Source organism: Lissotriton vulgaris, chromosome 10 (genome assembly GCF_964263255.1).
Source record: "Lissotriton vulgaris chromosome 10, aLisVul1.2, whole genome shotgun sequence".
Lineage (NCBI taxonomy): Eukaryota > Metazoa > Chordata > Amphibia > Caudata > Salamandridae > Lissotriton > Lissotriton vulgaris.
The window spans coordinates 1,126,932,958-1,126,948,025 of record NC_141698.1 but is presented as its reverse complement, the minus strand read 5'-3'; the positions used below and the strand labels follow the sequence as shown (position 1 = coordinate 1,126,948,025).

General features: G+C 54.0%; 1 protein-coding gene across 1 annotated transcript in view; it reads right to left on the bottom strand.

The window, feature by feature from the left end:
- The window catches only part of LOC147689434 (exocyst complex component 1-like), a 1,248,358-nt gene that overhangs the window by 287,336 nt on the left and 945,954 nt on the right, over positions 1-15,068 (bottom strand). The window contains exon 13 of the mRNA XM_086939926.1: positions 1,652-1,768. Coding sequence (XP_086796052.1) covers positions 1,652-1,768 — 117 coding nt within the window. The remainder of the gene's footprint in view (positions 1-1,651; positions 1,769-15,068) is intronic.

Sequence of the window (15,068 nt, the reverse complement as noted above, 5' to 3'; positions counted from 1 at the left end):
CCCCCGTTCAGATCCAAGGCCACCAAAGTCATCTGCGGCGTACCACAAGGGTCATCACTCTTCAACGTCTACATGAGCCCTCTCGCAGCCATCGCACGCAAACACAACCTCAACATCATCTCCTACGCCGACGACACCCAGCTAATCCTCTCTCTCACCAACGACCCCGCCACCGCCAGAACCAGCCTACACGAAGGGATGAAAGACGTCGCCGAATGGATAAAGAACACCCGCCTGAAACTGAACTCTGAAAAGACGAAAGTCCTCATCCTGGGATCATCGCCCTCCGCCCGGGACGAGTCCTGGTGGCCCCCTACCCTGGGCACCACCCCCAAACCAACGGACCATGCACGCAACTTGGGCTTCATCCTGGACTCCTCCCTCTCGATGACCAGACAAGTCAACGCCGTCTCGTCATCATGCTTCAACACCCTGCGCATGCTCCGTAAGATCTTCTGATGGATCCCCACCAAAACCAGAAAGACGGTCACCCAGGCACTCGTCGCCAGCCGACTGGACTACGGAAACACCCTCTACGCCGGAACACAGCCAAACTACAGAAAAGACTCCAGTACATCCAGAACGCCTCCGCACGACTCGTCCTGGACATTCCCCGACACAGCCACATCTCCGGCCACCTGAGAGACCTGCACTGGCTCCCCGTCAGCAAGAGGATCACTTTCAGGCTCCTCACCCACGCACACAAGGCCCTCCACGACCTGGGCCCCAAGTACCTCAACAACCGCCTGATCTTCTACGCGCACACCCGCCAGCTACAATCGACCAGCCTCGCCCTCGCCGCCGTACCACGCATCCGCAAAGCCACCGCCGGGGGAAGACCCTTCTCCTATCTGGCAGCCAAGACATGGAACTCCCTCCCGATCCACCTCCGGCTGACCCAGGATCATCTCTCCTTCAGGAAGCTCCTCAAGACCTGGCTCTTCGAGCAGTAACGATCCCCTCCCCCCCAGGCGCCTTGAGACCCTTCCGGGTGAGTAGCGCGCTATACAAATGTCCATGATTGATTGATTGATTGGTTGTTACACGGTACGTCTTCTTGAGTGTGTGAGCACTATTTTCTTTAATACATTTCTCTTACTGCTGGAGGGTCTCTCGTGTGCAGTTGTGACCACTGGCTTGTTTATTTAACTCGTACCAAACTTGTACCAAACGGGAAGCTCTTTAGGGGCCATGGGAGACAGAAGAATTCAACTCAGCAATGCCTTCAAGCATTGGAATGCAATAGGTCTCGCATTTGCAAGAGTTTAAGCTATTGGCATTGTAAATGACAATGCCTTTAATTTATGTTTTAAAAACCAAAACATAAATAAAGGGCATTGTCATTTTCAATGCCAATAGTTCAAATTCGCGTAAATGAGAGACCTATTGCATTGCAGATGGTTGTTACCTAAAGCCAGAAGAACCGATGTCACTTCTGCTCTTATACCAGTCTGTGGTGCCTCTTTCAGCAGTGAGAAGTACCCACAGACTGGCGTGTGGCACTATACAAAAACTCAAAGCTGAGACGGAGCACATATTGCTTCTCATAGCTGCCCGGTCTTCAAATCTCTGACACAACAGAATATGCCTGGCCTCGGGAAGCAGTCTTACAGGGATTTTGTTCCTCGCGATGCCCCTACATCCCACATACCTCATCCAGAGGCGCTATGGCTGTTTTCTCCGTGTTGTTTAGCATAAAAAATGTGGTGACGAAGTTCTGTTCAGCAACGCACATGGGGGCCAGTTCTGTCAGCACACGATCCAGGGCCTGCAGAGAGCAAGAGACAAAGTGGAATTAAAACACTAGGACAGGTGGCAGCAGACAGTACCAAAAACCCCACACACAAGGGCACTCCCAACTGAACCACACATGTGACGGGCAATCCCGACTGATCCACACAGATGGAGCACTCCCAACTGAACGTCACACACGGGGACTGAAACACACACGGGGCACTCCTGACTAAACCACATGCTCCCGACTGAACCACACCCATGTGATGGGGCACTCCCGACTGAACAACACACTTGTGATGGGGCACTCCCGACTGAACAACACACACGGGGCATTCCAGACCGAACAACACACACGGGGCACTCCCAACTGAACATCACACACGGGGACTGAAACACACACACGGGGCACTCCTGACTAAACAACACACATGGGGCACTCCTGACTGAACCACACAGACAGAGCACTCCCAACTGAACATCACACACGGGGACTGAAACACACACGGGGCACTCCTGACTAAACCACATGCTCCCGACTGAACCACACCCATGTGATGGGGCACTCCCGACTGAACAACACACTTGTGATGGGGCACTCCCGACTGAACAACACACACGGGGCATTCCAGACCGAACAACACACACGGGGCACTCCCAACTGAACATCACACACGGGGACTGAAACACACACACGGGGCACTCCTGACTAAACAACACACATGGGGCACTCCCGACTGAACCACACAGACAGAGCACTCCCAACTGAACATCACACACGGGGACTGAAACACACACGGGGCACTCCTGACTAAACCACAAACTCCCGACTGAGCCACACACTTGTGACGGGCACTCCTGACTGAACAACACACACAGGGCACTCCCGACTGAACCACACAGACACGGGGCACTCCTAACTAAACAACACACATGGGGGCACTCCCGACTGAACCACACAGATGGAGCACTCCCAATTGAACATCACACACGGGGGCACTCCCGACTGAACCACACACATGAGGGGCACTCCTGACCAAACAACACACATGGGTGCACTCCAGACTGAACCACAGGTATGGGGGCACTCCCGATTGAAACACACACACAGGACTATCCCAACTAAACAACACACACAGGGGCACCCCCAACTGAACAATACACATGGGGCACTTCTAACTAAACCACATACACTGGGCACTCAAGACTGAACCACACACATCGGGCACTTACAAAGGATCCCCACAGTGGCTCTCCCGACTCATCCACATGCTCCTGATTGAACCACACATATGGGGCACTCATGACTGAAACACAAACCCAGGAGCACTCACGACTGAAACACACACACACAGGGGCACTCCCAAATGAAGCACACAGACGGGGGGCCCTCACAACTGAAACACACACACACACAGGGGCACTCCTGATTGAAAAACACACACAAGTGGCACCCCCAATTGAACAACACACATGGGGCTCTTCCGACTGAACCACATACACTGGGAACTACAGACTGAACCACACACATGGGGCACTCCAGACTGAAACAGACACACTGGGCACTCATGACTGAACCACACACACAAGGGCACTCCCGAATGAACCTTACACACCGGCACTCCCAATTGAACCTCAGACTCTAGACTGAACCACCCACATGGGGCACTCCCGACTTAACCACAAGCTTTAGACTGAACCACACACCTGGGGGAACTCACGACTGAAACACACACACAGGAGCACTCCTGAATGAAACACATACATTGGGCACTCCTGACTGAACCACTGGGCACTCCTCACTGAACCCCACAGTGGCACTCCTGAATCCGAACCACTCACATGGGGGCACTCCAGACTGAACCAGAAGCACACACAGGGCACTCACGATTGAACCACAGACACGGGGGCACTCCTGAATGAACCCCACACACAGGGGCACACCAGACTGAACCACACACACTGGGCGCTCCAGACTGAAACACACACCCAGGAGCACTCCCGACGGAAACACACACACATGGGCACTCCCGTCTGAAAAAAACACAAGGGGCACTTCAGACTGAAACACACATGGGGGCAATCTCGACTGAACCACACACAGGGGCACTCCCGACTGAAACACACACACACACAGGGCACTCCAGACTAAAACACACACGGGGCACTCCCGACTGAACCGCACACATGGCAGGATACAGGTGGGCACTCCTGACTGAACCACTCACACAGGGCACTCCCAACTGAACCACACACTCATGGGCACTCCTGAATGAACCACACACGGGGTCACTCCCGACTGCATCACTCACACAGGGCACTCCCAACTGAACCACACACTCAGGGGCACTCCTGACTGAACCATACACAGGGGGCACTCCCGATTGAACCACATACACAGGGGCACTCATGACTGAACCTGAACCACACACACTGGGGCCCTCCAGATTGAACCATACACAGGGGGGGCACTCCCGACTACACCACATACACAGGGGCACTCAAGACTGAACCTGAATGACACTCACTGGGGCACTCTAGACTGAATCTGAACCACTCACACGGGGGCACTCCTGACTGAACCATACACAGGTCGCACTCTAGACTGAACCACATACACAGGGGCACTCACAACTGAACCTGAACCACACACACGGGCACTCCCAACTGAACCTGAACCACACACATGGGGGCACTACCAACTGAACCACACACACGGGGCACTCCCAACTGAACCACAAACTCAGGGGCACTCCTGACTGAACCATACACAGATCGCACTCCAGACTGAACCCATACACAGGGGCACTCGCGACTGACCCTGAACCACACACACGGGGGCACTCCCACCTGAACCTGAACCAGACACACGGAGCACTCCCAACTGAACCTGAACCACACACACTGTGGCACTCCCAACTGAATCACTCACACAGAGCACTCCAAACTGAACCACACACTCAGGGGCACTCCTGACTGAACCATACACAGGTCGCACTCCAGACTGAACCACATACACAGGGGCACTCATAAACTGAACCTAAACCACACACACATGGGGCACTCCTGACTGGACCATACACGAGGGCACTCCCAACTGAACCATAAACACGGGCACTCACGACTGAATCTGAATCACACACATCGGAGCACTCTAGACTGAATCTGAACCACTCACAATGGGGCACTCCAGACTGAACCTGAACCACACACGGGGGCACTCCCAACTAAAACACACATAGAGGGCACTCCAGACTGAAACACACATGGGGGCACTCCCAACTGAACCACACACACGGGGGCACTCCCAACTGAACCACACACACAGGGCACTCCCGACTGAATCACTCACACAGGGCACTCCAAACTGAACCCCACACTCAGGGGCACTCCTGACTGAACCATACACAGGTCGCACTCCAGGCTGCACCACATACACAGGGGCACTCATAAACTGAACCTGAACTACACACACACATGGGGCACTCCTGACTGAACCATACATGGGGGCACTCCCAACTGAACCATACACAGGGGCACTCACGACTGAATCTGAATCACACACATCGGAGCACTCTAGACTGAATCTGAACCACTCACACGGGGGCACTCCAGACTGAACCTGAACCACACACGGGGGCACTCCCAACTAAAACACACATATGGGGCACTGCAGACTGAAACACACATGGGGGCACTCCCAACTGATCCGCACACATGGGCGCACTCCCAACTGAACCACACACACAGGCACTCCCGACTGAACCACACACACGGGGCACTCCTGACTGAACCACGCACTCAGGGGCACTCCTGACTGAACCACGCACTCAGGGGCACTCCTGACTGAACCACGCACTCAGGGGCACTCCTGACTGAACCATACACACGGGGCACTCCTGACTGAACCATACAAATGGGGCACTCCTGACTGAACCACACACATGGGGCACTCCTGCCTGAACCATGCACTCAGGGGCAGTCCTGACTGAACCATGCACTCAGGGGCACTCCTGACTGAACCATACACACGCCCCCCCCCGACTGAACCACACACACGGGGCACTCCCGACTGAACCACACACATGGGGCACTCCTGACTGAACCACGCACTCAGGGGCACTCCTGACTGTACTATTCACACAGGGGCACTCCCGACTGAAACCCACACACGGGGCACTCCTGCCTGAACCATGCACTCAGGGGCACTCCTGACTGAACCATACACACGGGCCCCCCCCCGACTGAACCACACACACGGGCCACTCCCGACTGAACCACACACACGGTGCACTCCCGACTGAACCACACACATGGGGCACTCCTGACTGAACCACGCACTCGGGGGCACTCCTGACTGAACCACGCACTCTGGGGCACTCCTGACTGTACCATTCACACAGGGGCACTCCCGACTGAACCATACACACGGGCCCCCCCCCCCGACTGAACCACACACACAGGGCACTCCCGACTGAACCACACACATGGGGCACTCCTGACTGAACCACGCACTCAGGGGCACTCCTGACTGAACCATACACATGGGCCCCCCCACCCCGACTGAACCACACACACGGGGCACTCCCGACTGAACCACACACATGGGGCACTCCTGACTGAACCACGCACATGGGGCACTCCCGACTGAACCACACTAACGGGGCACTCCCGACTGAACCACACTAACGGGGCACTCCCGACTGAACCACACTAACGGGGAACTCCCGACTGAACCACACACACGGGGCACTCCCGACTGAACCACACACACGGGGCACTCCCGACTGAACCACACACATGGGGCACTCCTGACTGAACCACGCACTCAGGGGCACTCCTGACTGAACCACGCACTCTGGGGTACTCCTGACTGTACCATTCACACAGGGGCACTCCCGACTGAAACACACACACATGGGGCGCACCTGACGGAAACACACTGATGCAGAGAGCAGGCGAGACATGTGGAATCGGAAACAGGGCACATGATAAAACAGGACAGTGGCATTCAAAACTCTCCCGTGCTAAGAGAAACTTAAAATCAGTGCTTAATTTGTAAAAGAATAAGTGCCAGGACCCTCGTCAGGAGGCCACTGCAGCTTGCTCCCCCGTTGCCTCTGCCAGTCCTACCATTGACACCACAAACAAAATAACTAACCATCACAATCCTACAAGTGTGACAATTCGGACCATTGCGGGTCCCTAAAGCTATAAGAATGTCCTGGCTGGCAGGTATTAGCCATTTTAATGTATATGGAATAAATAAACAACTGTTGCTGTCCTTATCTCTAAATCACATAGATGGCCATGTGGCAAACTGTCATAAGTGCCGGAGTTGACAATGATGTGCTGCTGCTGAGCACTAGAAGCCACCAGCTCAAATTAAGCAGTGCTTACATCCAAGCACATACTGACGGACACATGGAATCAAACATCAAAGATGCAAAAAGCCACTCAAAATCAAACTGTACAGAGCAATCTGTGCAGCAGGTGCTTTGACCGCCGGTCATCATCCGCCTGCAGTCAATTTCAGTACCTTTGTTACTTCCATTGCACTTACAGACACCACTATAAATACGACCTTACAATCCCCATCTCTCCACCAGATGGCACTGCCATACTTTGAATGAGTTTCTTTTGCAGACAGGATTCATTCAGTTGAATTCCACTAACTGGCATCGGGCACAGTTCTTCCAGCCCTCTGGTTGACAGGAGTATTCCACTTTACACAGCCGTCCAACGGTTTGGACAATACTAACGTTTGCTCTTAATGCTTAATCTTCATTTACGATATTTCCGGGAGACAAGTCCTGGCATTTCTCTTCCCCCTCTTCCCAGCTCGTATTTCCCCCTTTTAAGGCCTCGCTTGATGGCAAAGCACCTTTTGCACGTTATATCATCAACAAGAAAGGAGACCGAGGAAGCACAACTGAGAGATGGGGCCTTTGGCCCCGCCCACGTGCGATCAGCCTCAGTACAGCATTTGACTGGGCAGAAGCTGTGTCCGTCCACTGAAGAAAGAGTGCTTGCACTGAAGCCTTTGCCTCGAGGAAGAGTGTATGCTCCGCACAGCAGGCTCGGTTGGTGATGGGGTCATGGGGACAAGCGAAGGATACAGGATGTAAGCATGACTTGCTCACCAAGAAAGATTATGTCGGACGCCATAGGTCTGCTCGACTTGTTCATTGTGAAATGTTATGTCAGACGCCGTAGGTCTGCTCGACTTGTCCATTGTAAATGTAATGTCAGACGCCATACGTCTGCTCGACTTGTCCACCGTGAAATGTTATGTCGGACGTCATAGGTCTGCATGACTTTTACCCTGTGAAATTTTATGTCAGACGCCATAGGTCTGCTCGACTTGGCAATCGTGAAATGACATATCATATCCCATAGGTCTGCATGACTTGTCTCTTGTGAAATGTTATGTCGGACGCCATAGGTCTGCTCGACTTGTCCATTGTGAAGTGTTATGTCGGACGCCAAAGGTCTGCTCGACTTGTCCATTGTGAAATGTTATGTCGGATGCCATAGGTCTGCATGACTTGTACCCTGTGAAATGTTATGTCGGACGCCATAGGTCTGCTCGACTTGGCAATCGTGAAATGGTATGTCAGATCCCGTAGGTCTGCATGACTTGTCTCTTGTGAAATGTTATGTTGGACGCCTTAGGACTGCATGACTTGGCAATCGTGATCGACGGATGTCATAGGTCTGCTCGACTTGCCCATTGTGAAATGTTATGTCAGACGCCATAGGTCTGCTCGACTTGCCCATTGTGAAATGCTATGTCGGACGCCATAGGTCTGCTCGACTTGTCCATTGTGAAATGCTATGTCAGACACCATAAGTCTGCTCGACATGTCCATTGTGAAATGTTATGTTGAATGCCATAGGTCTGCTCACCTTGTCCATAGTGAAATGTTATATCAGACGCCATAGGTCTGCTCGACTTGCCCATTGTGAAATGCTATGTCGGACGCCATAGGTCTGCTCGACTTGTCCATTGTGAAATGCTATGTCAGACGCCATAAGTCTGCTCAACATGTCCATTGTGAAATGTTATGTTGAATGCCATAGGTCTGCTCACCTTGTCCATAGTGAAATGTTATGTCAGACGCCATAGGTCTGCTCGACTTGTCCATTGTGAAATGTTATGTCGGACACCATAGGTCTGCTCAACTTGTCCATTGTGAAATGTTAATCAATCACAGAACTTGTAAAGCGCACTACTTACCCGTGAGGGTCTCAAGGCGCTGCAAGGGGGCGGGGGAAGAGTTGGCTGCTGCTACTGCTGGAAGAGCCAGGCCTTAAGGAGCTTCCTTAAGGTGAGCAGGTCCTGGGTCTGCCGCAAGCGGGTGGGGAGGGTGTTCCAGGTCTTGGCAGCGAGGAAGGAGAAGGATCTGCCTCCGGAGGTGGTACGTTGGATTTGTGGGACGTCGGCGAGGGCGAGGCTGGCGGAGCGAGGCTGGCGGGCGGGGGTGTAGAAGTTGAGTCTGTTGTTCAGGTAGATCCGGAGTTGTGGAGTGCTTTGTGAGCGTGGGTGAAGAGCTTGAAGGTGATCCTCTTGTTGATGGGGAGCCAGTGAAGGTCTCTGAGGTGGGGGGTGATGTGGCTGCGTCGGGGGAGGTTGAGGATCAGACGGGCGAGGCGTTTTGGATGCGTTGTAGTCGCTGTAGTTGTAAAGTCGGGATTCCCGCGTAGAGTGCATTGCCGTAGTCCAGCCGGCTGCTGACGAGGGCTTGGGTCACTGTTCTTCTGGTTTCGATCGGGATCCACTTGTAGATCCTGCGAAGCATGCGGAGGGTGTTGTAGCAGGAGGATGAGACGGCGCTGACCTGCTTGGACATGGAGAGGGAGGAGTCGAGGATGACTCCCAAGTTGCGTACGTGGTCCGTGGGTGTCGTGTTGTTCCTAGCGTTGTCGTCCACCAGGAATCGTCCCAGGCAGATGGGGTGGGGCCGAGGATGAGGACTTCCGTCTTGTATGAGTTCAGCTTCAGACGGCTGCTCCTCATCCACTTGGCGACGGCCTTCATTCCCTCCAGGAGGTTGTTTTTGGCGGTGTGTGGGTCCTTGGTGAAGGAGAGGACGAGCTGGGTGTCGTCCGCATAGGAGATGATGTTCAGGTCGTGTTGGCGGGCCACTTGAGCGAGGGGGGCCATGTAGATGTTGAACAGCGTCGGGCTGGGGGATGAGCCCTGGGGTACGCCACAGATGAGGTTGGTAGCTTTGGACCGGTGGGGTGGAAGGCAGACCCGCTGGGCTCTGTAGGAAAGGAAGGAACTGGTCCAGTCTAGGGCTTTTCCCCGGATTCCAGCTTCTTTGAGGTGTGTTCTTAGTGTGTGGTGGCAGACCGTGTCGAAGGCAGCTGACATGTCCAGGAGGATGAGGGCTGAGGTTTCGCCGTTGTCTAGTTGGTGTCGGATGTTGTCTGTGGCGGCAACGAGGGCTGTCTCAGTGCTGTTGTTCCATCTGAATCCGGATTGCGACGGGTCTAGGATGTTGTTGTCCTCGAGGTGGCGGGTCAGCTGTATGTTGGCGATTTTCTCAATGACCTTCGCCGGGAAGGGCAGCAGGGAGAGGGGGCAGAAGTTCTTGAGGTCCTTGGGGTCCGCCTTGGGCTTCTTGAGGAGGGCGTTGATTTTGGCGTGCTTCCAGCTTTCCGGGAATGTCGCTGAGTCGAAGGAGATGTTGATGTCCTTTCGTAGTTGGGGTGCGATGGTGGCGTCTGCTTTGTTGAACACGTGGTGTGGGCAGGGGTCTGCTGGTGATCCCGAGTGGATGGAGTTCATGATCTTTCGTGTCTCGTCGTCGTTGACGTGGGCCCAGGATGTCAGCTGGTTGGTGCAGGTGGTGTTCGGGTGGGGTCTGTTGTGGTCGGGGCTGGCGGTGTGTTGAAGCTGTCATTGATGTCTATGATCTTGGGGTGGAAGAAAGTGGCCAGTGAGTCGCACAGTTCTTGCGAGGGCGGGATGTCGTTGGTGTTGGCGCTGGGTTGGAGAGTTCCTTGACCATGCTGAAGAGCTCTATGCAATCGTGTGCGTTGTTGTCCAGGCGGGCTGTGAAGGAGGATCTCTTGGTTGTTCTGGTAAGTTGGTGGTGTCTGCGAATGGCATCCTTGTGGGCAGTGTGGTTGTCTGACGTGCGGTCTTGAAGCCATTTTTTCTCTAGCATCCGTCATGTGTGTTTGGAGGTCTGGAGTTCTTCGGTGAACCAGGCAACTTTCTTGCTGTAGTGGTTGCTGGAGGGCTTCTTTAGCGGGGCTAGGGTGTTGGCGCAGTCTTCGAACCACTCTCTGAGGTTTCGGGTGGCGGTGTCAGGGGGTGGGTTGGAGGGTCCAGGGCGAGGGCGGAGGTCAGTTGGTTCTCTGTGATTTTGCCCCAGCAGCAGCGAGGTAGCTGTTGAGTGTGGTGGTGCGTGGTTGCCTTCTTGAATGTGAAGTGGATGCAGTGGTGGTCGGTCCAGTGAAGTTCGGTGGTGTGGTTGAAGGCGACGCGGGTGCTTGTGGAGAAGATGGGGGCGAGCGTGTGGCCGGCGGCGTGGGTGGGTTCGGTGACGAGTTGTCGGAGGCCGAGGTTGGCGAGGTTGGGGATCAGGGTGGCGGAGTTGGTGTCGTTGTTGTTTTCGAGGTGGTAGTTCAGGTCTCCGAGGAGGATGTAGTCCGTGGAGGCGAGTGCGTGGGTGCTGGCGAGGTCGGCGATGGAGTCGGTGAACAGGGCCTGGGGTCCGGGAGGTCTGTAGACGAGTGTTCCTCTGAGAGTGGTGTTGGGGTCGGTGTGGATCCAGATTGGAGGTGTTCGGCAGAGTTGAGAGAGTCGTCTGCGAGGGTGTGGACCTGGATTGTGGCCTTGTGGACGATGGCTATTTCTCCTCCGATTCCGTTTGCACGATCCCTGCGTGTGATCTTGTAGCCGTCCGGGATGGCTATGGCGATGTTCGGTGCTGAAGATTCGTTCCACCAGGCAGGGCCGTTTCTGCCATTAGGCAAGACTAGGCGGCCGCCTAGGGCGGCAAAAGGGGGAGGGCGGCATAAAAAGCGGGCAGCAGCACCTGTGAGTGATGTGCAAGCGCACCTTGTTGTACATGTTGCACGCACCCTAGCTGGTGGTGTGTGGAGCGGGCCGGTTGTACACACTACCAGTGTATGTATGGGTCCCCAGGGCCGTCAATCTTGTAGTGCGGGATAGCGCTACCAATGACGGCCCTGGTCATCATTTCTGGCCAATCCCCGAGCAGTGCTTCAGCAGCCAGTGACAGAGACACACACCACCCTCTCTCTGTTGGCGCGCGGGGGACAGACTTGTGTGTGTTGGCTGGCGCTGCTCTGGTGCCTTAGATGATGGGAAATGGATTACTGGCTGCAGTGCTGCAAGTGCCACACAGTCCTGTACCGGCCGTCTTTTACTCCAAGTGCCTCAGCTCCCGCTTTGAGACCCCAGACCAGAGTCTCACCAGTGCTGTGGCGTGGAGCGTCTGAGGCCAGATCGAGCCTGCAAACAGCACATCCAGGGTCTGTTCCACATCTCACATAGAGGAGCGATTGGACTCGTGGACATGACTTTCACCCGAGCACAGGTGAGTCACCGCAGTCAGTGAGAGAAGCCAAGTTACGAACGCGCAGGCCTGGGAACGTGTAAAATAATTCAACTGTAATGTTGTAAAAGAGGCCTGTGAGTCTCCAAGCTCATCCTCACAGCCCCAGAGACGGGTGCACAACCGAGGGGCAAACTTGTCAGCCCTCACTTCCCAGAGAAATCTATTTCTTTTATTTCTAATGACCATGCCGCCTTCTTCCGTGGGTCATGAATCTTTTGCACTTCACATGAGCCTCAAAGACCCTAAACGATCAATTTGAGGGTAAAACTAGCCTCATGTTCCAAACTTCATTTTATTAAAGATAGTCCATGAGGGTGGCTTTATGGAGACTGGTGTTATTCATAGATCAGTAATTGTCACGTGTTGCTTCGAGCAGGTCACTCAGCTGAAAGTTCCGGAGACTTGTAAAGGCCAATAATTGTTTTAAGAGAATTACCCTCAGAGGCGTGACAACTGCACATTATCCCGGCGTTGTGATGTATTGTACCAGGCAATGTTGAGAAACTGAAGAATGTTCTGATTTAAAGCCGTCTGAATAACTTGGGGGACCATTTAATTTTCCTCTATTTTTCATTCACTGTATTGCGAGGGCAAAAACAATGAGCTACATTAAAAAAAAAAATGCAAAAAAAAAAACCTTAATACATAAAATCAATGAAAGCTGCTGCAAACCTGCAAAAGTTGTATGTCCTTAATGAGCAATGGCGTAATGAAAAATAATGGGCCCCCTGCAGAAAGTGAAAAGAGGCCCTTGAGTCTCCCATATCCCACAGCTATTCATTGGTCTTGGGCTTAATGGGGGCCCTTGAAGGATTGGGATCCCCCTTTCGCCGCAGGGATTGCAGGGGCTTGGTTAACGCCACTGTTAATAAGTATTAACTTATATGAATTGTGTTCCGTTTTTTGTTCCGCATTTTATATTTTAAAAATGCTCTTTTTTTCAGCGCCACTTCTTGCTTATTGGCATAGGAAATCTGTCTATAAAGAATATGTTGTTACATTTTCTTTGTAGAACCCTCAATCACCACAATTGCCATCAACGAGATGTAGTAACCCTACAAACTAACTCGGAGTTCTAAGGGGTAGCACGCCGCAAGAGGGATATGGATGTTGGCGTGGGTTTGTTTGTTGCAGCAGACCCTGTCCAAATATCAAAAGATGGCGGTCACGGCCCCATGTCCAGGCCTCCAGCCAGTGAGGTGAAGGGATTCCACTGTGCATGTGGGCGAGGCTGGAGGACACGGGAGAGGGGGTCAAGGAAGGCTGCGAAGAGTGTGTGCCTTAAAGAAGAGCCCTTCCCTTGAGTTACGTGCAGTCCAGCAGTGCGTGTAACTGGGCCTGGTGTCAAGATAGACACAGCATTTCACCACAGCCAGCACTCGTACCTCGGGCTCTTCCCTTCCCCCAGGCAGGGAAAGTATAAGTCTGCAGAGCCCCAGGCCTGTTGATAAGAGATGTATAAAGGTAAGTGATTTGCAGTGGCGTTGCTAGAGGTGACCATATATGTCCTGTGCACCAGCCGTCTTTGTCCTGGCGAACCCCTGGTAAGGTACCCCCATAACTGTTGAATGTGCTATGAGGCAACACAGAAAACACCATGCACATTTATTTGTCCATCTACCCTTCACTGCAAAGTAGTGTTTGAGGCAATGCACAAGCCTACATGCATAGCAAATCCACATCCATAAAAGGGAGGGGGCGGCACTTTTCAATTCTCGCCTAGGGCGGCAAAACACCTAGAAACGGCCCTGCCACCAGGTCTCGGTCAGGAATGCTACGTCTGGGGCCGTTGTGTCGAGTAGGTCCCAAAGCTCGACTGCGTGTTTGCGTGCTGAGCGGGTGTAAAGGAGTATGCAGCGGAGGTGGTTGGGGCCGGTCCTTGGAGGCTTGGTGGTTCTGTCACAGGAGAAGTTGCAGGTGTGGCAGGAGAAGGGTCCGTGGGTGTGTTTCGGGCGGCATGGAAGCAGCGGCGGTCCCGGCCGGCGTTGAGAGCGAGGAGGGCGTTGGCGTTGTATCTGAGTCTGGCATGGCGGAAGCGCGGGGTCCAGGGGTTCTGGTGCTGGGCGCGGTTCAGGCGCGGACGGGCGCAGACGGGCTTGCCTTTGGCGCGCCAGCGGCGCGCCCACTGGGCGCGTCCGCTGCGCTTCCGCACGGCGTCCTCCATAAGAGGCGAAGTGGGAGGGAGGAGCAGCTGGGAGGCGGGAGCGGGGCGGCCAATGGGCGTAGGGAAACGGGGACGTGACAGGGCACAGAAGGCAAAGAGGGCGGGCCGCAGGGGTGCAACGGGGGAGCGGGGGGTACAGAGGGCAAGGGGCGCTAAGGGCGACTACAGAACAAAAACAAGGCAAAAAAGAATAAAACACAATAAATGACAGACGAAAAAAAGGCACAAGCAGTCACAAAAGGCACAAGCAGTCACCAGACCACAGGAGCACACGGGACCATGGGAGCACACCAGCGGCGCGCCCTCGGCGGCAACAGCAGGGGGCAGGAGTCATGGGCGCACAGGGGGAGCCGTGCGGCGTGGGGGGCGACCTGACCTGCGAGCAGGGTCAAGGGTCAAATGTTATGTCAGACACCATAGGTCTGCTTGACTTGTCCACCGTGAAATGTTATGTTGGACGCCATAGGACTGCGTGACTTGCCCACCGTGAAATGTTATGTCGGACGCCTTAGGTCTGCATGACTTGTCCACTGTGAAATGCTATATCGGAAGCCATAGTACTTAATGAC